The 26,134-nt window shown below is 36.0% G+C and overlaps 1 protein-coding gene across 8 annotated transcripts in view; it reads left to right on the forward strand.

The window, feature by feature from the left end:
* The window catches only part of PTPRD (protein tyrosine phosphatase receptor type D), a 514,409-nt gene that overhangs the window by 285,016 nt on the left and 203,259 nt on the right, over positions 1-26,134 (forward strand). For 7 of the 8 annotated variants that reach the window (XM_045840041.1, XM_045840044.1, XM_045840045.1 and 4 more), the window contains exon 6: positions 23,684-23,872. In XM_045840041.1, the coding sequence (XP_045695997.1) occupies positions 23,684-23,872 (189 nt within the window). Of the gene's footprint in view, positions 1-23,683; positions 23,873-25,122; positions 25,132-25,840; positions 25,859-26,134 lie in introns of all 8 variants that reach the window. The other variant, XM_045840040.1, reaches the window with a different exon arrangement.

The following is a 26,134-nucleotide window of genomic DNA, read 5'->3' on the forward strand; positions in this document are numbered from 1 at the left end:
TATTCTCACCATACCAAAGTCTGTAGAAGTGATTTCAAAAAAAGAGTGAAAAACACAAATATGTTGGTGTGTTATGAGGTATGCGCACTTAAATGTGCTTCATATATTTCTTTGATATCTCTATAGCAGCAATTTTCAACCCGTGTGCCACAAGAATATTTATTTATTTATTTATTTATTGTTTATTTTTTATTCTTTTTTATCATTGTTCAAGTACAGTTGTCTCCATTTTCCTGCCATCACTTTCCCCCATCCCACCCTCAATCCTTCCCCCCTTTGGCTTTGTCCATAGGTCCTTTTACACATGTTCCTTGATGACCCTTCCCCTTCTTTCCCCCGTCATCCCTTCCCCCCTCCCCTCTGGTTACTGTTAGTTTGTTCTCAATTTCAATGTCTCTGGTTATATTTTGCTTGCTCATTAGTTGTTTTTTTTTATTAGGTTCTACTTATAGGTGAGATTGCATGGTAATTGTCTGTCACCACCTGGCTTACTTCACTTAGCATAATGTTCTCCAGTTTCATCCATGCTATTGCAAAGGGTAGGCGCTCCTTTCTTTCTGCTGCATAGAATTCCATTGTGTAAATGTACCACAGTTTTTTGATCCATTCATTTACTGATGGGCACCTAGGTTGCCTTTAGCACTTGGCTATTATAAATTGTGCTGCTATGAACATTGGGGTCATAGGTTCTTTTGAATTGATGATTCAGGATCCTTAGGGTATAATTCCAGCAGGGGAATTACTGGGTCAAAAGGCAGTTCCATTTTTAGTTTTTTGAGGAAATTCTGTACTGTTTTCCAGAGTGGCTACACCAGTCTGCCACTGCAGTGTTGCTCATCAACAGTGTATGAGGGTTCTCTTTTCTCCACAACCTCGCCAGCACTTACTGTTTGTTGATTTGTTTATGGTAGCCATTCTGATAGGTGTGAAGTTTTAATAATGCAATACCTGACTATTTAGTTAGGGCCACTGACCTTCTTTGCCTTAGATAGTCAATAAAAAAAAATGACAGCAGCCAACACAACAATAACCATCCAGTATCAATGAATCGAAATTACACCTATTTTTTTTTGTTAGTTTTGTAAAATTGTAATATACTTTTGGTGTGCTATGGAATATGTGTGCCATGAAATGAAAAAGACTGAAAATCACTGCTCTATAGTACTTAGTCTAACAGGTCAAAATGCATATATATTGGACAATGAATTAATTTCTATCCCTTTATTTTTTAGCATAACCTTTACAAAAGTGTATCTCAGTGTACACCTAGTCATTTAATTCACCTCAGTAAAGGCTACAGTTGGTTAGTCTATCACTCAGTATCCATATTTCAAGCTTTTAAAGAATAGGTGTCACTATTGCTCTTTGGAGGTCTTTTTTGTCAATCAAACCAAACCACTTGCTGCTCTTTTCCTAGACTATTCATATATCTCTGAGTACCCTCCACATTGTACACTCCCAACTTAAGTACCTTGACCAAAGGCTATTCATGGCTGTATTTAACAGGTGAACAAGAAATTTATTTTCCTGTTTTATTTTTCTACCTTTGAAATTTTTCTACATGTAATTCTATGATGTGGAAACACAAAAAAAATTGTATCCCATTTCCAACAATAGATTTATTTCTATTATTTAAAGTGTAACTGAATACCTTCCCTGTTAACAAGGCTTTACTTTTGTAATCCTCCCCTCCTTGGCTGTAATCTGTGATCTTTTTTCTTCTGTGTTTTCAGGAGCCCCTGCATCTTCTTTCTTGTAGAGTATATGCTTCATCTCCTTAACTGAGGCTTTTCACTTGATTGAGAATTGTCAGGTTAACAACAAGGTCACACATTATTACAACAGTTGTGTACTTTCTCTGAGCCTGTGAATACATCATAAAAATGAGGAATCTTACAGGTTTTGTGGCCATCAAAAGAGATCACACATTTTACAATGACCAGCCTTGTACCTGTCCTGAAGGTGTACTTGGTTCCCCCTCTCCCATGTCTTTGCTAAATCTCTGTCTTACTTATCACAATTTTTTCCTTGTAGGTGGGTCAGTGGTTTGCATAGAATATGAGTCTAGCAAATGGTTAATAAATGAAGTATTGAGATAATTTAGAATGGAATTAAGGTGTTTCATCTGTTCAACGCTCCAGAAAATAAGTTAAAGTAAAGTAATATGCTGCTTGTTTTTGTACCACACAAGGTGATTCAGGCCCATTGTTCAGGTTGTTCCAAACATTCAAGGTTAGAGCAACTCTGCAGAGACTATTTTCTGCTTCCCTAGAGGGCTTTTTTGTAGTTACAGTTTTCTTTTTGTCTTCTGTTATTTTTGTAAAGAAACAGCTTAAGAAAAACCATTGTAGCTTTTTAAAGTTGATTGAAGATCAGAGTTCAGAAAGACATACTAAATCTTGTAAAGCAAGCTATTTGTATTTTGCCCAACTCTTGGTTACAAGAAGATTAACATGGCAGCCATTCTAACAATTCTTCAAATTATGTGGTTTAGTTGGGCAGTTATTCTAGTCTGGGTCAGCTTGACTAATGCATAATGGCTCTCTCATGCATCTGTGGTCATGCAGCAGAGGAGCTGATGGCTGGATAATGGTGGAATATGCTCATTCACATATCTGGAGGTCGGCAGGCTATTGTCTGTGGTGAAGAGAGGCAATTAGGCCACACGTCTCTGGAAGTTTATTTTTTTATTTTTTTTTTCACAGAGTGGCTGCTGTAAGGTTCACAAGAGCATCCCCAAGGTCTAATGACATGCCAAGTGTCTGCTTGCATCACATTTACTAATGTCTCACTGTCTAAAGCAGGTCATGTGGCCAAATCTGATTCAGAGTTTATAGCCATTTTCCATGTACCGTGGAGGGCAAATGAAGGGCTAACTGTTCTTGTGTTCATGTTTGGTTTGCTGTTGCCTCCAACAGTGCACCTGACCTTTTCAGGGCAGGATAGTCTTATGCATTCAATCCCTGCCATTGTGCATACTGCCCAGCCCCTTCTCTTGCTGGGAGTCCTGTGGCTTGGCGCGCCTTTTATTGTTATGACTCTTCTCCTGAAACTGTAAGAATGCCCCAGGACCTTGTCTCCAACTACTGAGGAGTACAGGGATGTGGGTTGGTAAGAATGCCTCTGTCTGCTTTCCAGGCACTTGAGTGGGACTTCTTTTCTCAGCACTCTGAGAGCAAAGTGGCTACCAAACCCAAACAACACAAGCAGCACTTGCTCAAACTAGCTTATGCTGGTCAATGCCGACAGCCAGAAGAGAAACCTGGTACCACTCTCCCCTCCAAGCAGATACCCCAAACTATACCACAGTTCTCCCTGAGAGAAAGAACTCTGTACTTTCTGAGTATCCATTGACTTTTCTTTCTCTTCCTGTCCTCTAGAGATCAGGGCTTGGCCCAAGGGATAGGATGTGGGGTTTCTTGGGTATCATTATTAGTAATAGGTCAGTTGTATCATCTCTTAGAAGCCCTGCCAGGAGGTGTCTGTTTCCATTACCTGTCAGTCCAGTTTGTTGACAGCGTCTTTTAAAATAAGTAGTGGGGTAGGGGTTGGTATTACCACTGGTCTTCAGTTTAGGTCTTAGCTACAACTGAAATACAATCAGAGAAGTTCTATTAAATCCCAATATGCATAATTGCTTTATACTTCTTTGCTTAGTTAAACCCGTGATCTGCCCTTTATCTGCCCTGGCTGGATCCCATTTCTAGTTTGATCTGTTTCAGGGCTTGATTCCACTGATGGTGCTTCAATGAAGCCTGTGCATGTTTGTTTCCAGTAAAAAATCGTTGCTTCAAGTGGCACTCAAAGTCAACTTTTTGGGGATATTCGTTATGCTTGGAAAATTGAATTATTATACATACAAATTCTGCAGAGATGATGTTAGTGATTTTCAGGGAATGCCAGTTAATGATTTTCCTTCATAGTGAACTGATTGAAAATGGTCAAATCTCCCCCCTGAGTTGGAATGTGAAGCCATTTATAATGACTGGTTCTTAGGGCTGCTGAATAATTGTCAGTCTTGCATCTTTGTTAATCTTTTAGGAATCACTAATCTTTGTTTTTTGTTGTTTTTGTTTGTTTATTTATTTTTAATGGAAAAGCATAGACAAAGAAAAAAGACCTGCATTTACTCTCTAATATATAATAATGGGGTTTTTTTGTTGTTGAAAACAAGAAATTGATGTGATATGGAAGACACAGGGATGGAATTCAATGAGTCAAATTGTAAATCCTTGAGAGTCACTTGATGGAGAATAATCATATAAAGGAGACATTTCCTTATGTGGCTTCTAGATTGAGAAAAAAAGTAATGACAAATGTTTTTATTATGAATCATGAGGAAGTTAAGAACAAGTTAAGAAAAAGATTACCAGTCATTGGCAATGAACCTTTTAGAATAATTAGGAATGAAAGAGAAGAAGATGTTCAAAGGAAGTAATATCACTGCTGAGCCAAAACCATCCTCAAGTTACAGTCTTACTGGTACTTTTAAAGGAGCTTTTCCATCCACGTATCAAAGACATGCCAGGAGTAAAGTTTATTCAACCTTACTTTCTAGGCAGAATTTATATTTGCTGTCAGTTGTGGTGAATAATTGTTATGGCAGCTACAGAATAAGCTCACTTTCAAAGGCAAGCACATGGAAGAAATATTCTTTTCATACTCCACTCAGGTACTGCTGCTTTCCTAATTCTCTAGTTTAAATAATGTGACTAAGGGCTAAATTTGCAGAACAGTTGAGCACTAGATATAAATGCCTTGGATGTTCTTGTCAGGAACTCTGTGTCTGCTCTTCAGACCATGGTGGCCAGTGCGTCCTTCAAGATATCCTGGGGTGTGGTTTTTATAGTATAAATTATATAATATTCTATTTCTGGTTTTCTCATTGATAAGATTTGGCTTTAGTTACTTAACTAAAAATATGGTGTCTTCTCAAATGGGATACTATTTTACCACAAATTGTGTTGGAGAATATGTATTCATGTATAAACATACATATATATGTGTTCAAGCGAATAGATTGTCAAATAGGTCTTTAGCCAACTGAAATGTAGTTGGACTTAAAATACGTTTGAAAGTCACTATTTATACAGAATGTAGGCTATATTTTTGCTTTCCTTTTTACCTCATACAACGTGACAGGAGTAATGGTAAATATGGATTGTGTGGCATATCTACTTTTGAGCACCCTACATGCATTACACTATTTACTGCAGCTCTTCAAATATGGAAGGCACCATATGCTTGTAAACTGCATGTGCTAAAATGGTATATTGAGATGTAGGCCTCTCTGAAAACATGTATTTTGGAATGTAGGCCTCTTATTGTAAATGCCAGAACATGAAGAACACAATTTTGTATACAGAGAATTATTTTTTAGTAACATAGATTAAGCCTTCAATGTTTCAAAATTCTGGATATACAATAAAAAGTGGAGAGGCCATCTGTTTCCATCAACTCTGAATGATTCCCTGTTAGGGTCTTTGCTTTGAGCTTGGTTTTGTTCAGGTTAATCAATGGTGTTTGTATTAGTCTTGCACTCTTAAATTAACTTGAATAGCCCTTTTTAATATCCTTTCAGATGTTTCACATGCAATTAGTATATGAACAGAGACCTGAATATAGATAAACTAAATGGATGTGTTTGAAACATTGGCACCTACTTTGCATGATTACATAGCTTGAAGCAAGAGATGAGAATGTCGTCCTTCTTTTGGAATCATTTTAAAAATTAAGACAGTTGGCTTGGTATCCTAAGTTAACACTGAAGTTTTCTCTTTTTCTTCTCTGGCTAATTTATAACTTGAATGATTTTATACTGTCTATTTAAATAATTTCCTTTTGGGTTTATTTTCTTACCTATTTTATTTTACTTCATCTACTGTGTCAAAATTTGTGTTGTGTTCTCATATACCCATCCTTACAAGGCAAATGTGCACACATTTTTATCTATGTTTAAGGACTGCAACCCTTAAAAATGTAATTCCTCCAGCCAATTTTTTTATTTAGTAGAAATTAGCAAAGGTGTCACTTTGTGGAAAAAATACTTGAGTATCTGTTAACAGTCTACTTCCTTTACAGAAAAGTATGTGAAAGTACTCCAAGTGATATACTGAGTTAAATCTGCATAAAACAAATTAGAGTTACTTTAGGAAATTACCATGCTAAACCTTGAAATCTGGTTATTACTAATACTCTTTCTACTGTAAATTCTTCCCTGGGTCATCTCATCCACCCACATGATTCTAACTATCACTGTCACGTGAATGATGCTCAAAACTGTATCTCAGATCTTGAGTTCTCCCTAGGTCTTTCTGTCTCACTTACTAGATGATGCCATCCATCCCTGCCTACTCACAACTGTTCACCAAGGGACAAGGAAACTAGAAACTTGAGACTTACTTTTACCACAGTTGGTCCTCCTTAAATGAAATGAATACTTCCTTAATCTTCATAATATTTCTGCAATGTATATTTAACTTCCTCTCTTCCATGCTCTTCTAGAAATCAAATCCAAATACGCACATCATTAACTTGCATTAAAACAAATGCACCCACCTTTTAACTTACCTTACTCTTTGTTGTGGACCACTAAACTCCCTTGACAAAGATTACATTTTAGAATGGGAAAGATTTCCTCTTACTCTCTTGGTTCAAAAATATCAAGCTGCATACTTCCTGCCAAATAAACCCTACAACCCTTCTGTGTCCCCACATTGCATCTCGCTGACCATCTCCACATCACACTTCAACACATTTTCCCACACCATACCCCTAACACTATCCCCAGAGAAAAGCTACCAACCAGAGACCATGCTTCACACCTAATATACCACCACGTAGTTAATAGCTCTGCACTTTGACCATACTCTTTCCCTGAGCTGAAGTCCTTAACACCTTCCTGTCTGCCATAATTCTTCTCATGCTTTTAGGCCTGGCTTCATGACCTCCAGCAAAATTCATTACACGTTCCTTTGAGCTCCCTTAGCAGTTGCCTCTTACACAGATGTCCTCTGTTCACATGTGTGTTTCCACTATTATACTGTGAGATCACTGAGGGACTGTTCTTGGACCCCGCAGGTGCTAACTGACATTCAATGTAGAGGGTCTGAGAGGCACTTAACAAATGTTTATTAAATTGAACAAATAGCACTGCTAGTTAATGTTACATGTGAATGTAATTTTTCAAGTAACATAAGAATGTGTTCTATACAAACATTCTAGGTATATTATATATTTACAGAAGATACATTCATTCAGTTTTATTATGGGCTGAATATATTAATTAAAGTGATTTACCTGAAGAAGAAATACAACACTTAAGCTACTCTGCCTTTTCATACTTCTCTCCATCTCTTCTTCCTTTCATCTTTCCTTCAAGTTGGTGTTCACCAAATCAGTGTTCATGCCATTCTCTCTAGGAAGCTTGCTGTAATGACCTTGGTTTTGGTTTATCATAACTTTACCATTTCTCCTAGACTCTTGTGGCAGTGTGGATTGGTTTGTTTGCATGTTTCTTGACATCTTGGAGATCAACTCTTTTGTTCACTATATATTTTGAAAGATCTTATTTACAATACTTATATATTTGTGTCTATTTTCACCTTGCTTCAGAGAGAGATAAAATTAATTTACAAAGGAATGGTAACTCTTATGAGATAAAATGTTGCACTGGTGGAACTAGAAAGCATTGCAGTAAGATAAGTTGATGTTAGGAGTGAAGTTTGAACACATGCCATGGACTTCTTTCTATGCCTGTGCTAGAAATACACCAGAGTTTTAGCTTCGTATCTTCTAACAGCTCTGAAAATGAGGAAGAATAAACCTATGACACAGATGACTAATGTCTACAAATTAAACATTTTGAGAAAAATTATAATTATTCCTGAAACTGAAACCAGGGAAAAAATGATTTCTCCCCCGGTTTTTCAGAGTGAAGGAAGTGTCCTATTGTAAAGAAATTCTCTGCATCATAATGCATGTTTAACTCCCTTTAAATACATACGACAATTGCTTATTAAAGTCCCTCATTATTACCTGGAAAGTTATACTCCAGAATAATTTAGTAAAACTAGTTTTCCAGTAAACAACAGAAAGTAGTTCTAGTTCCTGATCATCTAACCAAAAGATAACTTTTATATTATGTGGAAGAGTGAATGAGATTACATTATTCAGCTAATTATGTGTAATGATTGCGTCTCTGACCAAGCTGTGATAAGTTCTGTCCATCAGTCTGAGCCTGAGGCCCTTGCTCTCTAGAGATGAAAGCACAACTGTGTGGTTGGTTAAGTGGAGTTGCAGGTTTGAACACTGATTCTTGTTAAGGCCAAGTTTGTACATATTCTTAAGAAAGCTGAGGAGGATAGTAATACGTGTTTGGATAGGCCAGTCACCCTCTACACTGAGCTGGACAAAGGGAGCACCCATAATCTCAGCTTTAGTATATATAAAGTATGTTGGATCACTTCTTAAACAGGATTAATGGGAAATCAAGGAACTACCAATCTATACCATAAAGTGTAATTATAATCATTTGAACCTGAAAATCTTTTAAGAAATTTATAAGCAAGTATATATATCATTCATTTTATTTAATACAAAAGGTCTCCATAAAAATTTAACTGATTAAACAGTTATAATATGTGAACTTTGGTAACTAAATGAGGTGATGTCTATATAGATTCAGTGACTGAAAATGATTAAACAGTTTGGAATATCTACCAAAAAGCATAGCTTTGGCTTTAGTTGACCTTCATAGTCATTTCTTCTAAAAAAGAAATCACTGTGGTTTTACAATAAATGGAATCTATTGTAGTTTACTTTATCTAGGGTTCAGCGTCATGTACATATTTTATCAGAATGGCAGTTACCCTCTGAATTATCTCATGTTAAACAATACATAAATAATTTTAATGAGAAATTTTTCATTTAATGTCTGCCTTTTGAAGAATAACCCAGAAGGAAAGAGATTTAGTTATAAACACAGTAGGGATGCTGGGGCCCATGTACCTGTGATGCACTCTGCCCCGGGTTAGACAGAATACCCGCAAGTCAAGTGATTAGAGCGTGTCACCATATGTCTGTACAAAACAGTAGGCTTCTTGATGGGTGGAATTTAAGTACTAAAACAAATACTATTTTCCCTGCCAGGAAATGGGTTCATATATAAAGGAAGAAATTATATCTGGGAGCAAAAAAGAGTTGAGAGTTAGCCAACGTAGTTCTGAATCTCCCACTGCATTTTTTTCATCTCACAAATGACAACAGAAACCTTTAAAGATATGAAAGTAGGTGCTAGAATATTCTTAAATCTCTATCATATTAAAAACTTAGCAGGAAAACTGATATCCCAGGACGATTTTTTTCTAGAGCCCCACTCCCCGTGTTTCAGGAAAGTACAGTAGCCAGGCTTTAGGAGGAGTTTGTACGTATTCCTGAACATCACGTGAAAATCACCAAAGGGGGAAGAAGATTGGCTTTATTGAGTGCTTTGGCTGCTGCTGCCCAAGAAGCAGATCTGTCCAGATCCAGGCAGCTAAGTTCATGTGATACGTGTAAGTGGGAGTCTATAGGCTTGTAGCCCAACTCTTCCCTGCATGGAAGGGGGAGGGGCTGTGACAGAAATAAACTAAATTAAAAATGACTTTTTCTCAATGGGTAAACATTTTTTATTACATTTTATGTTCCTCTGAGTTAGTTCCTGAAAACCTGTAAAATTTGGCCACTTGATTAGAATTTGCCATGAAAACTTGTCATGTATATTTTACAAAACTGTATTGCACATTATTTTATCTTTATAACAATCAAGACCTACATAGCATGAGTTATTTTAGGGATCAGTAACTGAAATACTTGTTCTCCATTCCTTTAGTAATGTGTGTGTCACTCAGCAGCCTCAGAGCCATGATCACTGGGCAGCTGGAGGAGCCTGGGTCTTGAAGTCCATATACAAACTCTGCTGGTGCTATGGGGAGGGCTGTGGGGAATGTTGGCTCCCTATGCCAGTGAATTCAAGGCTGAGATATTATAATTCTTTTGCCTGTCAGGTTCTTGTCATTTTGTTAAGAATTAGAGATTGTATGTTTCCTAAATTTATAACAATATGTCAGTCTAATGCAACTAAATGAAAATGAACAACTCTGGGTTGTTTTCCACATGTAAGAGAAAGGTCTGTTGTATCACTTATGAATACTTTGTCATTGGAAACTTGTGTCTGTTTAATTAGCATGTAGCATATTTAAATGCAACAGCCACAAGTTATTTTTAAAGAGATTTTTAATATCTTTATAGAGGTCCAGCTCAGATGATTTCCCTTTTATTCAGGAAGCCATGGACTGTGATGTGCTTCTCTGGCTGAAGGTCAACTACTCAGCCATGCCCACTGTCTTTAGATTGCAGGAATTGAACTGTTGTTGGGGAAAATGGTTAAATGCAAAGGTATCTCCATCTTATTCTAGATTGGTGCTCAGGGAACCCCTGGCACATCCAGAATCAGGGTGCCGAGCTCACATGTGTGTAGACAGAGGCAGTCCTTTCCTGCCTTCACCCTGAGACAAAGCACATAAGGAAGCAAACAGGCTAATAGTCCAACCCTTCCTTCAGTTGCTGAAGGTAAAGGTGGGTCAGTATTTACTTGGCATATAGTTACTCTGTACTTGGTGCTCCACACTAGGGGCAGCTGGTTGGGTGAGGCAGAGACAGAGAGACAGACAGAGACCAGGCTTCCGGGGCTTGTGGCATCTGTGCCGTAGGTACCCCAAATGTATGGCATTGTTCCCTAGGGGAAGGCACGACTGGAAATATGTTACAGTAATCCATCACATAGTGTTAGAAAACCATCCCTGGTAATCCTCCCTCATTCCCTATTCTCAGAATACCCCCAGGCTCTGTAAATTTGACCTTGAAGTTATTTTCAACTTTCATAATATGTTCGTATATGAAGCTATCTCCATGATGTATACTTTAACTATCTTACTATTGTATTTGTTGATTATACCTCAATAAAGCTGAAATTAAAAAAAAATATTCTCAACTCTCAACTTCTCATCTACTTTACCACTTTCCTGGTCAAAATTCACCCTTATTTTGCCACTGGGCTAACACAGTCATCTCCAACGGCCTCCCTATCTCCCCCGCCCTGTTTTTTTCCTGCATCAGTGTATTGTTCACACTGCAGCTGAAAGGGTATTTCTTGAAAATGGCACTTTGATAAGCAACTTACCCTCCTAATACACACATTTACCTCTGCCTTTACAAGTCTTCTTTACCATATGTATGGTTGCTTCTAGGAAATAGACCATAGTCCTTGATGTAATTCCCTCAGGCTTCACCTAATTTTTTTTCTAATTTGCTGAGTTTATGCCACCATTAAATAAAGTCAAGCCTTTAGAGTTTTACATGTAAAGGACTGCTATTCCTTTTAACAGCAGAGGATAAGAGACTTATGAGTGTATGTAATTTTGTGTGTTGATTTCAGGTATTTTTTGGGGTAGTTTTTTCTCTGCCTGGTTATTTTCTAGATGTCTGACCTCCTGGTGAGTCCTATATTAATACTTTGATATATTAAAACATACTGTATAAATTTCTACCCTATATTTTCATTTTAATAAAGCATTTTTAAAAGTAAGCTTATATAAAGAGGGAGGAGAGTTCAAAAATTGAAAAAAGAAACAAATTACAGTTATGTTTCTTTTGAGTAGTTTCATAAATTGACAGTTTGTGATTCCAAAGACTCTTAAGAAAAAGTCTCATACACTGACTAATATAAGTAAGTCCCATTTGGTAAGTCTTTGGTGTTAAAATTCAGGCTCACTTTTGCCATATAAGAAGAAAATTATTTGTATTTAGGGGAAATATACCTGCATCCATGGGTAATACATTCTTGAAACCTAAGTTACGGTTAAAGGCTTATTTTCATGCTCTTGTAGTTTTTATTCTATACAGTGAAATAATTTATATATGATATTTGGTGTTTTCAGATTTGATCTTTATTATTTCTCCTGGAGAAAACTGTTATTACCTGTTTTCAGAGTCTGTCTTCTTTCTTCCAGTCAAACAAACAACAACCACAGTTTGCCTTCCAAACTATGAGACATGCTATGGGATGGATTAAAATGGTGTAATATCCTCATCAAAAAACTTATTTAGTCGGGTGTGAATCACTTTGTTTTTGTGCTTGCTTCTCTTGTCCCCACTCCCATAAACAATTAAAGAACATGGGATAATGAGCATTTTATTTACTGTGTTCTGGGTCTGGGAGGAGAACTGAAAAGCTAGAGGGGAGGGTGGATTTCTCCTGAGAAATTTCAAAATGTGCATGAGGAACCAACACAGATTCCTGAAATTATCCTGGGTCTTAAGTTGATGATGTTTGAATTGGAAGGGAGCTCATCAAAAAGTTCATTTTTCTATTTTAAACTTTATCAGATGCATAGAGAGACAGTAAGGGGTCTATCATTTTCACGTCTGCATGTCTTTAAACAAACATTGTAAATGTAAGTTCTTTTGAGTACTGATCTCTCTACATTTTATTTTCATGAGCTTGAGCCTTGGTCTTGATGTGTTGCTTACTTTCATTCATCATTCAGGTTTGATAATTAAATATTTGTAAGTCTTAATTTTATAAGAATTTATATTTTTTCAAATCTAATAGTTTTATGGCATTATCAACAATAGTATGAACTTGATAACAACTGAAATGTCATTTAATTAGACTCAGTGTTCAAGAGCATCTCAGAGGAAGTGTATTTGGGGGAATATTTTTTAGAGTCAGAACAAAAATACCTAAGTACACCAGCTAACCAAAAGCTTTGGGAATAACTCTTGCACAACTTAGATATTAATACGATAATCTAGAGATTTTTACAATCTCATTTATTCATGATAATATAAAATAATTATAGTGAGTTACTTATAAATGATTTTAAATTTTGAAACAGTCCCAGTCTTATTAAAAAAAGTGGAAATTACAATACAAAGAACTGGTTTTTCTCAGCTCTTTGAAAGAAAATTGATCACATGATCTCCCTCAAATAATGTATTTCCTCCAAACAAGGACACTCTCCTACCTACCTACAATGCATCAGGAAGTAAACACTAATGCATCTTCGAGTGTAATCCTCACACCCCATTCACCTCAGACCATGTTCCAGCAGTTGTCCCATTTGGGTTTCACCAGCTGTCCCTATTCAAGTTTCTCTACCTGTCCTCAGAGGTTCAAGATTAGACTTGGCCCTCAGTTTTCAATCTGCTATTTCTCCAGTCTTTGTTTGACATTGCTCATCTTGATAATTTTGAACATAACAAGGCTGTTATTTTATAAAACTGTTCTCATTTGAGATGTTTTGCTGATGTTCACTCATGATCCTATGTAGATTATGGATCTGTAGCAGTAATATTGTCTTAGCCTGTGCAGGCCGGTGTAACAAAATACCGTAGACTGAGTGGCTTATAAACAACAACAGTTTATTTCTCATAGTTATGGGGGCTGAGAAGTCCAGGGTCGAGGCACTGACACTTTTGTCATCTGGTGAGGGTCTGCCTCCTGCTCATGGAGAACCCTCTTTTGTACATGTCCTTATATGGAAGGGGTGAGAGATCTCTCTGGGGCCACTTTTATAGGAGTGAACAGGACTCCTGTTCATAAAGGCTCCATCCTTATGACCTAATCCTCTTCCTAAGGCCCTAATCCTATGCCATGCCATCACATTAGGCCCTAGGATTCAACATAAATTTGGGGGCATGCAAACATGTAGTCTACAGCAAAAATCATGGAAGTAAAAATACTGTTTTCCTCAACACATAATTTGGATTTATCTGATTATTGATGTTAACTTTGATATTTTGATCAATGTTATTTCTGTGAGACTTCACTATTATAAAGTTACTCTTTTCATTTATATTTAATAAATTCATATGAGGTGTTACTTTGAGACTATGCAAATATACCTTTCCTTCCGAAACTTTTCAATATTCATCCATTCATTTATTGGCTCAAGTCTTTGTATTTTATTCAGTGTGTTATAATTTGTCAATACACATATATGTGTGTGTGTATATATGTAATGTATAAACATATATGTATATATATAAATTCTGGTGTTCATATTAGCCCACTTTTGGCTAATGAGAACCCCTTTAAGCTGGCATCTTTGTCTTTAACATGTCACTGTTATTTTTTGAGTACTTTCCTATACAACAGATATCCTAGATACGTCTTATACTTTCATTGTCCCAGTGCAGTATGAAATCAGTCATTTCTCCAAGAAGTTCTGATTCTTTTTACTAGAGTCATATTTGGAAAAAAGATCTGGATGCTAGGTGTTGACCATTGCTATCCAGTTTATCCAAAGAGAGGATATGTATGTGTGTATGCACACTCATTAACAATTACATTCATTGCTATATCAATGTGTATATTTTTAAAAAACCATGAGTTCAGCACTGGTTGGTGTGGCTCAGTGGATTGAGTGCGGACCTGTGAACCGAAGGATCACTAGTTCTATTCCCAGTCAGGGCACATGCCTGGGTTGCAGGCCAGATCCCCAGTAGGGGGCACACAAGAGGCAACCACACATTGATGTTTCTCTCCCTCTCTCTTTCCCTTTCCCTCTCTAAAAATAAATAAAATCTTAAAAACAAAAGAGTTCATACCAATACCTGCAATTCCAGTTCACCATACAGTCCATTCTAGGTTTCTGTTTTCTACAACATTAGATGACTTAAAATTTTTATTTTTATTTACATTCACCATAATATAATGAAGCAGTCAGGATGAATGTTTTCTTGGTCCTCTTTAACTTGAGTTCATTAGAACCCCTAACTTTTACAAAGCCAACACACAGCAGAGGCAGGGACAGCCCCAGTTCTCTTTCTGTGTTTACTGTTTTCTGCTTTTGTCTCTCTTTCTGAGAACACAGGAATTTAATTTTTGAATTTCAGCTCCATTGTACATTTTTGTTTTATTTTTTTCTTAAAAAGTCATATTATGATTTAAATATAAGTTTATTTAAAGTGGCTAATTTTTTAATATTTGAAATAAGACAAAAATTTGGATGATATACAGAGTACCATGACACCTGCTTTTTTATAAAAATAAATTAATAGCAGATTTTTGAAAGTGGATTGTTATTGGATTTTATTATCTTAATGAGATTTGCATTCCTGAGGAGGGAATAAAAGCATAAATATTTATGGTACTTAATTATTCATGTATGAATAGTGTTTCTAGGTAGGAGAGGGTACTTCCCCCACTGTGAATGTATCTAGTTTTGAATCACAAAGAGTGTGATCATTTGCTAAGGCAAAGCACTAATAACAAGGAAGTTTAACTGAGTTAATGCCATGTGAAATTGCAGCCACCACATTCATACAAGTGGTAACAAAATCTAACTGGATTTGTGCTTTGCTGTGTAGACATTACTTCATGATTGGTGGCATAATTGCATATGTTGCTTCCAAACAAGTTTGCTTCATTCTGTGCCAAGAGTGCCTCCTCAACATGTTAAAAATATTTCAGAAAATGTAGCTTTGCTCTGGAATACTCTGTGGCTATCTAGTTAGTATGCAGAATATTTAGTAGCTGCTAATGAGGCTCCTATCAGTTTATCAATGTCCAATTTTCTACTCTTGCATGGCATAGTTCTAGGAGAAATCTTTGGAGACTCTTGTACCCAGTAACTGCCCTTAAGAGACACCTAATTCCATTCTGAAATAAAAGCTTCTCTGATTGATGGATAGCCATATTAACCCAAGCATACCATCTGTACCTAATAACTTACAAAGAGGATCTGGGACTAAAAAGTCATTGTATCTTGTTCATAATTACTTTTTGGCGGCCAGATCTTATATTTATTAAATTTGCCATTTAAAATATAATTTATTAACTGACAGTTTTCTCCTGGGTTAGATATTTTCCTTCCAACTTTGAGTAGCCTCCGACTTAAAATTAGAAACTACTTTACATATACTTTTTTCAATTTTACTCATATGAATATCATTTTGATAATAGCCCAGAGACCAACTTTGTCAGAAAACATTGATTTAGCTTTTATTTCTTTTTATTCTTCTGTTTTCAGTCCCTTAGTCATTCACTTGCAAGAACATTGATTTTGAATAACATGGTATGATGTCAAAACAGTACAAGTTACACCCTGCTGCCATCTGGAATGGTGAAAATAAAAGCTTTATTTACACTGTTTCCTTTAAGGAAAGACTGACACATGTTCTCCATTCCCACTCCCCTTTCAGGGACTGTATTCTGGAAAGGAATGGCCCTTGATTGTAGTTTGATAGTGCAGTTTACTCTGAAAAATAATGTCTTGAAAACTCATTTGCTCATCAACAACAAAGCAGCGTTTTCCAACCAGCAACCCCTTGGCCATCCAGCCTCTGAGACACTGATCTGTCTTCTTAGACAAAGAGCTCTTTGGGGTCCCACCCCTATGTGGCCTAAGGTCAGAGAATTAATATATTGAGTCTACTCATGTCTACTTCTCTGGTGGTCTGTGTGCTGTATTTTGATGTCTGCTCAGAGCAGAAGCACTGCCATTTTTAGTCCTTCCTAGATAAGTAATTAGAAGTTACAGAAGGTTAAAAACATAAACATAGCACTGAACTTGAACTTCCTAGGGAATTTATTTGATATTTAGCATCCTTTTGCACCCTTTCTTTTCATTCCTCACCCACATTTGATTGGTTAGCATACGTGGCAGAATTCTGTCTCTACCTGGAACCAACTCTAAACAAATGAGGAGCCCATTGATATGTATCAAACATTGGATTTTTTAAATGTAGAACTGTTTTAAAATTATTATTATCTCCATGGAACTTTAGTCTCAAGTTCTTTCAACTTAAAATATAAAAAATAATTAAATGTTCAAATTATTTTTGTCGTGCCTTCTATTTTGGGTTGACTTCAGTTAAGAGTGTTATTTATTCTAGCCCTGGCTGGGTAGCTCAGTTGGATAGAACATCATCCTGATACACCAAGGCTGCAGGTGCGACCCCCAGTCAAGGCACGTACACAAATCAACCAATAAATGCATAATAAGTGGAACAACAAATCAATGTTAATAAAGTTTCTATTAACATTAATAAAATTAATAAAGTTTTATTCAAAGGACAGCAACTGGAATAGAGGAAACATGATGAAGTAATCTGGTGTTAAAAGATTTATTTTTATTTTTGCTATATGTATGACCTGAAACAAATACTTAATTTTGCTGAGTCTCTGTATTATATCTACAGAAAGCCATAATTTCTACAGAAAATGATGCCACCCTTGCTTGTGTCTCAAGGAACTCTTGTAAGGAAGGCCCAAATGCTTTAGTGTTTTCAGTCATTTGCAACAAAGCTTTTGTGTTCCAAATATTTAGAGCTATTTTCAAAGTTCACTTTTGGGGAACAAGTCACATGACAATATAGATTTACTTTTTATGTTGTAGATTAATCAAAAAGCCTAAAAACAGAGAGAGAAAAGAGGGCAATTGTGAGCTCTGAAGATGTTACTTGACAAGATACTACCTTCTAAATTCACTTGCGTGTTTAGATAATCTCTTTTTTTTTGCTTGCATACAGTATTTTCCCATTTACAGTTTATTGCTGCAGTTTTTGTTATACCATGCCTTAGAGTCATATGCCTCTATTCTATTTAAATCTATTGTGGGAGCTTGGGTTGGAGTAAGTGAATATCTTACTAGATGCCAGGCACTAGTGCCAGGCACATTTAATTCATTGTCTCATTCAGTCCTCCTGTCTGTGAGCTGGGTACTATTCTTATTCACAAAGAATCTAATTACCATGCAGGTACAATTCATCACAACCTAAAGATTCTCTAGATTACTTCGTACCCAGTGTCTGGCCCAGTCCTGGCACAAAAGAGGTCTTCAATAACTATCTATAGAATGAATGATGCCATTTATTGACTATCCTGTAGATTTTTAAAACTAATAATTTAAAGGTTCTTTGTCTTTTAAATAATGAAATTTTCATAAACATAAAAATACTTTATTATTTGACCATCTTTAGACCTACATATTTAAGTTTTTCAAGAAAATTTTCATATTTTACTAGGTGTAAAACACACTGACTTTTTGTTGATAGATTAGTACTGTTTCTCTAAAAGCACAATATATTGCCTTTCAGTATATTTAAAAGGTCTAACACTTTTATTTAAGAAAATATTCTTCATATCATCCATCTAACATTTTGGCTTTTTTATGTTAATGAAAATTTCCCTTAGTCCCTTCATCCTTAACAAACCTTTTCTGCTTTCATTAGATTACATAGTGAATACCTAAAGCTTTAAGATATCCAGCCACTGAAAAATCTTTGCTCCTGTCAGTGAAAGAAGACCCAGAGTGTTTGCCTCAATATATAACTGAGTGATTCATTTGGGTTTTATTATTAGTTTGAACATGAAGAATTCCATCACAGTATTCTAAAGATGGGATAGCAGAGTATAGAGCCATATTCTAGTGTGTTCTTTTCAATTTCATTGTGCTTTCATGTCAGGTTTTTGTTATGTGGGTGCAGTTTTGACTTGTAGGAACTTAAAACCAATGTATCAGAGAAGACTTCCTATACAGTTAGAAAGGCAGGAACTGAATTTTATGTTTCTAGTGCAGCATATGTACCAAATTAAAGAAGGAAGCAAGTATAAATCATATATCTCAATTGATGAAAATTGTTGTCTACTTAAGTAAAGCAAAGGAGTATAAAAATAAAGAAAATGGTTATTAACAACTATTTTTGTAAGTTTATAAGTCTAATACTTAAGACACTTTAAAAATAGAAAGAGGTTATAACATAGTTTTTGCCTCTTAGACTTATATTCAAATTGGAGAGGCCAAATTTGTAGCCACAAAACAATTAAAGAATGATTAACTGTTTAAATTAGTGGCATTAAATAAGCACAGTAGGAACTGAGAGATGCCGTATGAATGAGCACTGAAGTGATTCCCTTGATTCGCCATGATTCCCTTTACATGTCTCATTGCAAGTGTTTGAACACTGGTGGTTAGAAAGTAAATAACATAGAGCCCCCCTGCCTCCCATGGGTTTATGCGTTCAAGCATACTCATTGACTGTAATAGGGATTTACAAAGAACACGAAGTGAGAACTTTTAAAGAGGAGCCACTATGAACTGTTTGATACTTAGAAAAGTGATCAAAGGGATTAAGTTTTCTAAGGGGAGGGGGAAATAAACAGCTCATTCTTTCTGTAGATTCTGATTTGGCCTTATTGTCAGTCTGGTGAGAATGGCAGTTCTCTATATTATCAATAATATCTAAATGATCAGGTCTACTTTCCAAACCTTTTAATGCTGCTTTTAGAAAAGCATGCTCTTGATGTAATTGACATGATTCTTCTTCATAAAAACTTTTGCTGTAAATCTGAAAAATTAAGGATATGGGACAATGACAAAGAGTTCTTAATAAAAAACTCCTTTAGATCATTTGGGACCAGAGGCAAAGCCACCACCCTGGTTGTATTCACTTGGAGTCCTAGCAAAATGAAGCAGGAAGAACTGCTTGGGGCCACCTTGGAAGGAGGCCTTAACCAGCAGTTTAGTTTTATAGTATCTTATCAAACAAGTGAGGTTCAGGGTTTACACAATTGGAGTGAAAGTAAAAGCATCATTAAATTGTTTATGGATGAACAATGAAATTACTTTTACTGAAAAAACTATGTAAAAGCTATTGATCATTCACAGATATCTAAAGCATGACTCCCTACAAAACAATGTCAGACTATTTCCCCATACGTTCAAGTCCTAGATAGGTCAGAGGTCATTCATAGAAGTTCTACAGCAATGGGATGTTAAGTCTAGAAAACGCTGACATTCATTTTTCTCTTTCTTTAATGGAATTGTAAGTTTCTTATCAGCATATTTCATTAAGACACCAAACAGATTTAAAGAATGTGCTATATTTCCAGGCCTATTATAGCTGCCATTCCAAACAAAATATGTATGACTTCTATGATTCACTAAGCACAAGTATGTAGTAATATGCCCTTTAATGGCCTCTCAAAATGACAGACCAAATGGCTTTGTGAAGGTCAAGTCTGATTTAAATTGTTGATGAATTAATAGCTAATTCTGCATGATTGAATATTAATATGGAACAGTGATAAGTAAGGCACTTTAAAGCTTAATGAGCACATTAATGAATAGGACAAAATGTTTTTTTTTCTCACCTCATGTACAAGTTTAAAGCTACTAACATATTGATAATTTGTTAATTTTTGATAGCTACTTTTTCCTGTAAAAGCTTATGTGGTTAGGCATAAAGGGTATTGCTTTTTTTCCCTAAGTCCCCAGTACCAAACATTTGATGAGCTATCAAGATTGATATCATCAAATGGGCTAGGCAGTTTTATATAAATCACTAATAAATGTAGAGGGTGAAAAAAAAGCAATTAACATCTTCTAAACTATACCCACCGAGATAAGCATTCCAATTAGAAATTTCATTATTTCCACAGTTTGTTTTATGTTGAATACTGAGTTTTATTGCCAAATACCTGACAGTCAAATTGGAAAGAAGCCACAACTGTCAACATGTAACTGCCCCAGCTATTTGAATCTGTTACAAGTGTGATGTTCCTCATGAAAATTTAATGAAGAAAGTGCATTCAAAGAGGTTCTGTGCAAAGGGGGAAGGATAGAATTTAATTACCCTTATTAAAAATAAGAAAGCAGTACTCTTTACATTTTCTGTCTGATTAGTATGCAGGAAAGATTATCTTTGTTGTGCACTTGTGTATATGAAAAGGGGCCCTGGAGTGTTCTTTATGAGCCGGGAAGGGAAAGAAAGGGCATGCAGTTGTATTAGCCTGTTTTCCATAGGGCACAAGTCAATTTTGTCAGCTCTCCCCAAGTGAGGACTTCATTGCTTATAAGTGGGTATTAATTCTAGATTTTTTTTTGGTAAGTCTTTAGTAAGTGGCTTACCTTACTTAAGTCTTTGACACTTGCCACCAATGGGCACAGAATATTGGCGTGGTTCTTTAGAGAGATGAATGGGGAGGGGAAAAGTGATGACTGGTAGAGCCATGCTGATGCATGCTAATGGGACTGGTAGCTAGTGAACCACCAAGGGGCGGTAAGAGGCCCTGGGAAATACAGAGACAGCTCCAGAACCCCAGCCTGACTCTTACTGACCTAAGTTGGTTGTTTTAAATGTGGAAAATTACAACAAAATCTAAGAACTTTCTTAGAAACTCCTTGGTAGGTGACTAAGGCAGTGGGGTTGACTTTGGAACACTTGAGGTAAATTATTTTTATCCTTTGAATTATTTTGTATCAATAGTTGCCAAGTGAGATGCTTAATGGTATAATGTGTGTGGTACAACAGCTATTGATCATTCTGGTTTTTTTCTTCAAAATAACAAAAGAACCATGCTGCAGATGTAAAAACATTGACAAAACCTTTAAAGCCATAAAGAATAGCTTGATGAAATAGTGGAATAGGTTAAAATGAGCATAGCCTAATTTGAAAAATACTCTTTATTTAATTTGTGAGTTTCAGCATTCCCTTGGGGCCCTGAAAAATCACCTTGAGATTTCATTCTTAACCACTGTTTCTGACACTTGTCCCTTGTAGATCTCTGCGTAGCTGACAATGTGTAAGAACTCAGATAAATAGTGTATTACTGCATCCTCAGAAGAGCCCTGTCTTTTAACTTCAGTAAAACGTAGCTCTTTGAGGTTAACTAATTTTCTAAATATTTTAATCTCTAGCTCTAACTAGCTGGTGGGATAATAAAATACTCTCTAGGGAATTCAGCTATCAACCCAGATTGCCTCAGCTACTTCCTTTGGTCCATCATAAATCTCGGTTTGTGAGAGCCAGAGTCCACACTTTTCCTATGAGACCCTCAATTTTCTCTTGTAATTACCTGGACTGGGTGTTCAGGGCACCTTTTCTTTCTTGGGAGCTTTTTTCTTTGGTAGTATTGTGACATTCTTTCACTATTCACACTCAAAAATCTCTCTGGTCCTTAACTATTTTTCTGATCAGGTCTCTACCAGAAGTACTTTGCTACTATGTATAGTAGAAAAACTCCTTTTAATCATTGGGATGTACTCATTCTTAGACTTGGAAATACTGGCAGTTCTCCTACAACTGGACAATCCAGACCAGTTTGATTGATACAAATGAGACTGGAATAACTTGTGGTATACAGGGATAAACTGATGAGAATTAAAAAGTGCAAGACAGATATAGGCCCTCACTGTTGTGGTGGCTCTGAGGAGGAAAAGATAGAATACATTTCATAGAGTTTCAACAAGCTTTACAGAGAAGGTGATTTTTGGCTGTGTTAAATGGTGAAAAGTTCAGTGTGGGCATAAAAAACTTCCGCTGAGAGAAATTGGGGCCTGACTTAAAAGAACGTTGCTCATCAGATTTAGGAGATTGAGTTTACCCCAAAGTTATAGAGTAGGGTGGTGGGGAACACATCAGTGTGACTAAACACAGTGGAGGCATCACAATGGAGCCTTTGCCCTAGAAATTATAACTCACTCAGACTTGAGCAAGACTCACAGGGCCACACCAGAAACTGTAGAAGGCATTCAAGGAGAAGTCATGCGGCACATCTGATGATTTCTAATGTTCGACTCACTGGTGTTTGTGCTTTTGAGTCATTTTGGAATTGCGGCTCATGAAAATTCATCAGAAATCACCAGAGATTGTTGATTAAATTAACATCAGGCTTAATTGGGAGTCAAAATGTTTCAAAATGGTCTTCAAACAAACAGCTGAGTTGTAATTTAGAAATTATCACCAATATAACTACATTCCCTTAAGTGTTTGAACAGAATATCTTTCTTTTTTATTTCATCTTTTTTGTATTTTTTTTCCATTACCATTTAGTTTCCTTATACCTCTTTCTAATGCTGCCTGGAAGAGTTGGCAGTGTGGGTCATGCTTGGGGATTTCAGAGGACTTTATTTTCTCAAGATCTAATATCTGGGACAATTTCAATGTGGGATATGGAGAGTGAACTGCAGATGAGTTGAAGTTTCAGAATTTAGAAATTTCAACTTTTGAGTGACCAAAAATGGTACAGATCTTTTGAATGGGGAAAAGTATTTTCTTACACTAAGGTGTTTCTTTTTAAGTTGCTTTTGTTCTTTATGGAGACTCGCAGATAATTTTCTGATTAATTGAAATTTCTTACAAAAGAATTCATTTAGGTTGAATATCATGCTTGTGAAAAAATATACATATTTTACTTAAAAGTTACAAAAAAATACTAGAATTGAATATAGATAGGTTAGCCCAGCTAACCTGTTTGCTTTTTCATCTACCTGCTAAGCTAGGATCCCAGGGTTTTTCCTCATGAAAAGTTTCCTGTCTTAATGCCTGTGCTTGTAATGATCCCTTCTTACTGGCCAACTCAACTCATCCCTACAGGCCTTGTACATCCTTTCAGCATGGTCTTTATCACATGTATCTGAGCTCTTTGCTAGGCTGTTGACCTCTTATACTGTGTACTCTTCCAGCCAGGAGCAACACTGACTGTATCCTAGTCTAATAATGCCATGCCACCTGGTTTGTATCAGCTTTTCATCAAATACTGAGTATGGTAAAGTAAAAAATCGGTGGGCAATATCTCTTTAATCTTGGGCATCTGACTTGTTACCATAACGATGTATCACCTTTTGTCTTGCAGAGGATCAAATTCCCAGGGGCTTCCCTACCATTGACATGGGCCCACAGTTGAAGGTGGTTGAGCGTACACGCACTGCCACCATGCTTTGTGCAGCCAGTGGGAATCCGGATCCAGAAATCACTTGGTTTAAAGATTTCTTACCTGTCGACACAAGCAACAACAACGGCCGAATTAAGCAGTTACGATCAGGTAGGGTCTTGTTACTGTTTCCACTAACTCCTAGTGATTCTTTTTTTAGCTTTCTCTCTCTCTATTTTTTTTACTTAATTCTATTTATTTTTAATTTCTAGGTATTGATTTTTCTCCCTCTTCTCTTTCTCTGTTATTTAATGTGTCGTCCATGTTTGTGATGTCATAGCCTATTTCAGAGTCTGTCTTTCTCCTTCCTGTGTGTTTTGCAGCTTCTGTTTAATCCACATTGCTCACTGCTGTGACTGTATTTTTGACAATTTTTTTTAATTTACTGCTTTTCTGCAGTATTTGATGGATCCATTTCCTCTTTCTTTCTTCTTTCACTGTTTTCTTTTGAAACAAATTTATTTCAACATTGGACTTCATTCAGAACTTGCAAGGAGTTCCAATGGTAATATCCATTAAAAACTAAAATGTTCATATGAAACACTAAAATGATTCAATTTTATTAACGTGTGTTTTCTCTGTTGTTTCTACATTTGAACTCATCACAATACCAAAGTTTAGTAAGTTGGTTCACATCTACTTTCTTTTCACTAGTACATAAAACACAGAAATGTTATCTCACGAGTAACCAGATGTGTTCTTTTTTAAGTCTTTTACAAAGTACCAATGAAAGGAGGGGATTTTTTTAATTAATGCTGTTATTATTATATTATGGTGAGTGAGCATGTGTACACACTAGCCACAGTAGTGTGTGCACACACTGAAAATCTGTGAACCCTCCGGTGACTGGATCTACAGAAGTCTGCTTTTGGTGTAGACTCCAGCTTTTGCCGCTTTCTCTCTCGCTCCCTGTTGCCTTTTTCTCCCTCTCCCATCCCCATCTCAAGTTTATTCCTTTGCTCTCTTTAGATTAAAGGTAGAGGTAATTCTAAATTTCTGAAATTTTAGAACCAGTCCCTAGGTAATTTTACAGGGACATTTACTAATAAATGGTTTACTTTGACAATGGTAATAATATTGATATAGAATTCTAAGCTGTTTAACTGCCTGTCTTCCCAGAATTCTCAGCTTTTGACCTGTCCTGTGATGTTAAAGCGTCTTGTTAACTGCCTCTTTTTGCTTGTTGTCAGCAGAATTGTGTAGATTAGCATTCTGTTATTGTAAATAAAGAATTAATTATTCACATGTAACATAGATGATTTAGTATATAAAGCTTTAACTCTGAAAAATTTGTACCAAATTATAAAGAATATAATAATATTTTTATGCTGTCTTTCTTCTCTCCGTATTTAAATCTCCAGAATCTATTGGTAAGTGCTTAGTTCTGAAGCGCACTTCACCCCCACTAATTTCCATATTCAGACTATTATTATATTATTATTAATAATAAAATGCATGGCATGCATTTTACTAACTGTCAGTGTAGACACCAGACCTCCGTAGTGGCACGCACATGCACACACCCACAGAACTGTTTGCGTGAGAACACTGTATAGAAAAATAAAAGAGTACACAAGTTAGAGCACACAACTGTAGTGTAGTAAGTGGTATAAGATGTCCAATCAAGTGTTTGTATTTAGTTAGTCTTTAACATTTCTTGTGACAGTATATATATATATTTGTATATCTATATATATACTTAAATAGATTAGCCAGTATTTTCTAAATTGTCTTTGAAAAATATTGTTTAGTCCATTTTATTTTTTTGAGACTGTGAGGCATATAAGATAAATTCTAACCCGATATGACCCCAGACCTAAGAACTCAATTGCTGCTCTGAGAAAGGCAGTGCTGACTATTGTGGTCTATGCCCTCTGTGGTGTAATGCAACTTGCTTTTATGATCTAATAATACTATCTAATATATTCCTGTTTTACCAATATAGTAATTCAAGTTTCTTTTAAGACCTTATTTAATTCTGTAAATCTAATTTAATTCTTCTCCCCAGCCCTAGCCTCCTTCTTCTCGTACTAATGCTTCTTCTTTCTAATCTTATTTGCATTCATATTATCCACCCAGGTGGTACACCAATAAGAGGTAAGAGTGCTGAACTAACGTTCACAGAATGATCTTACTCATTCTTTCTGTCCTCTCATCACTGTCATCTCTGTCTTGTTTTCAGAATCATTCCGATAATGTCCATCAACTTTATTTTGTTTTCTCTGTACTGTTCGGTTATGATTGGTGATTCTCATATTGTGAATTTCCGTTCCTTTTTCTTTTTCTCTTTGTTTTGTTCATTTCTTTCTTTATGAAAATGATTATTTCAGTTGTGATATGCTTCAAAGAAAGCATATCCAGGTCTTGAGACCA

This window comes from Phyllostomus hastatus, unplaced genomic scaffold (genome assembly GCF_019186645.2).
Source record: "Phyllostomus hastatus isolate PE091 unplaced genomic scaffold, TTU_PhHast_1.1 phas_contig_34, whole genome shotgun sequence".
In the NCBI taxonomy this organism is placed as follows: domain Eukaryota; kingdom Metazoa; phylum Chordata; class Mammalia; order Chiroptera; family Phyllostomidae; genus Phyllostomus; species Phyllostomus hastatus.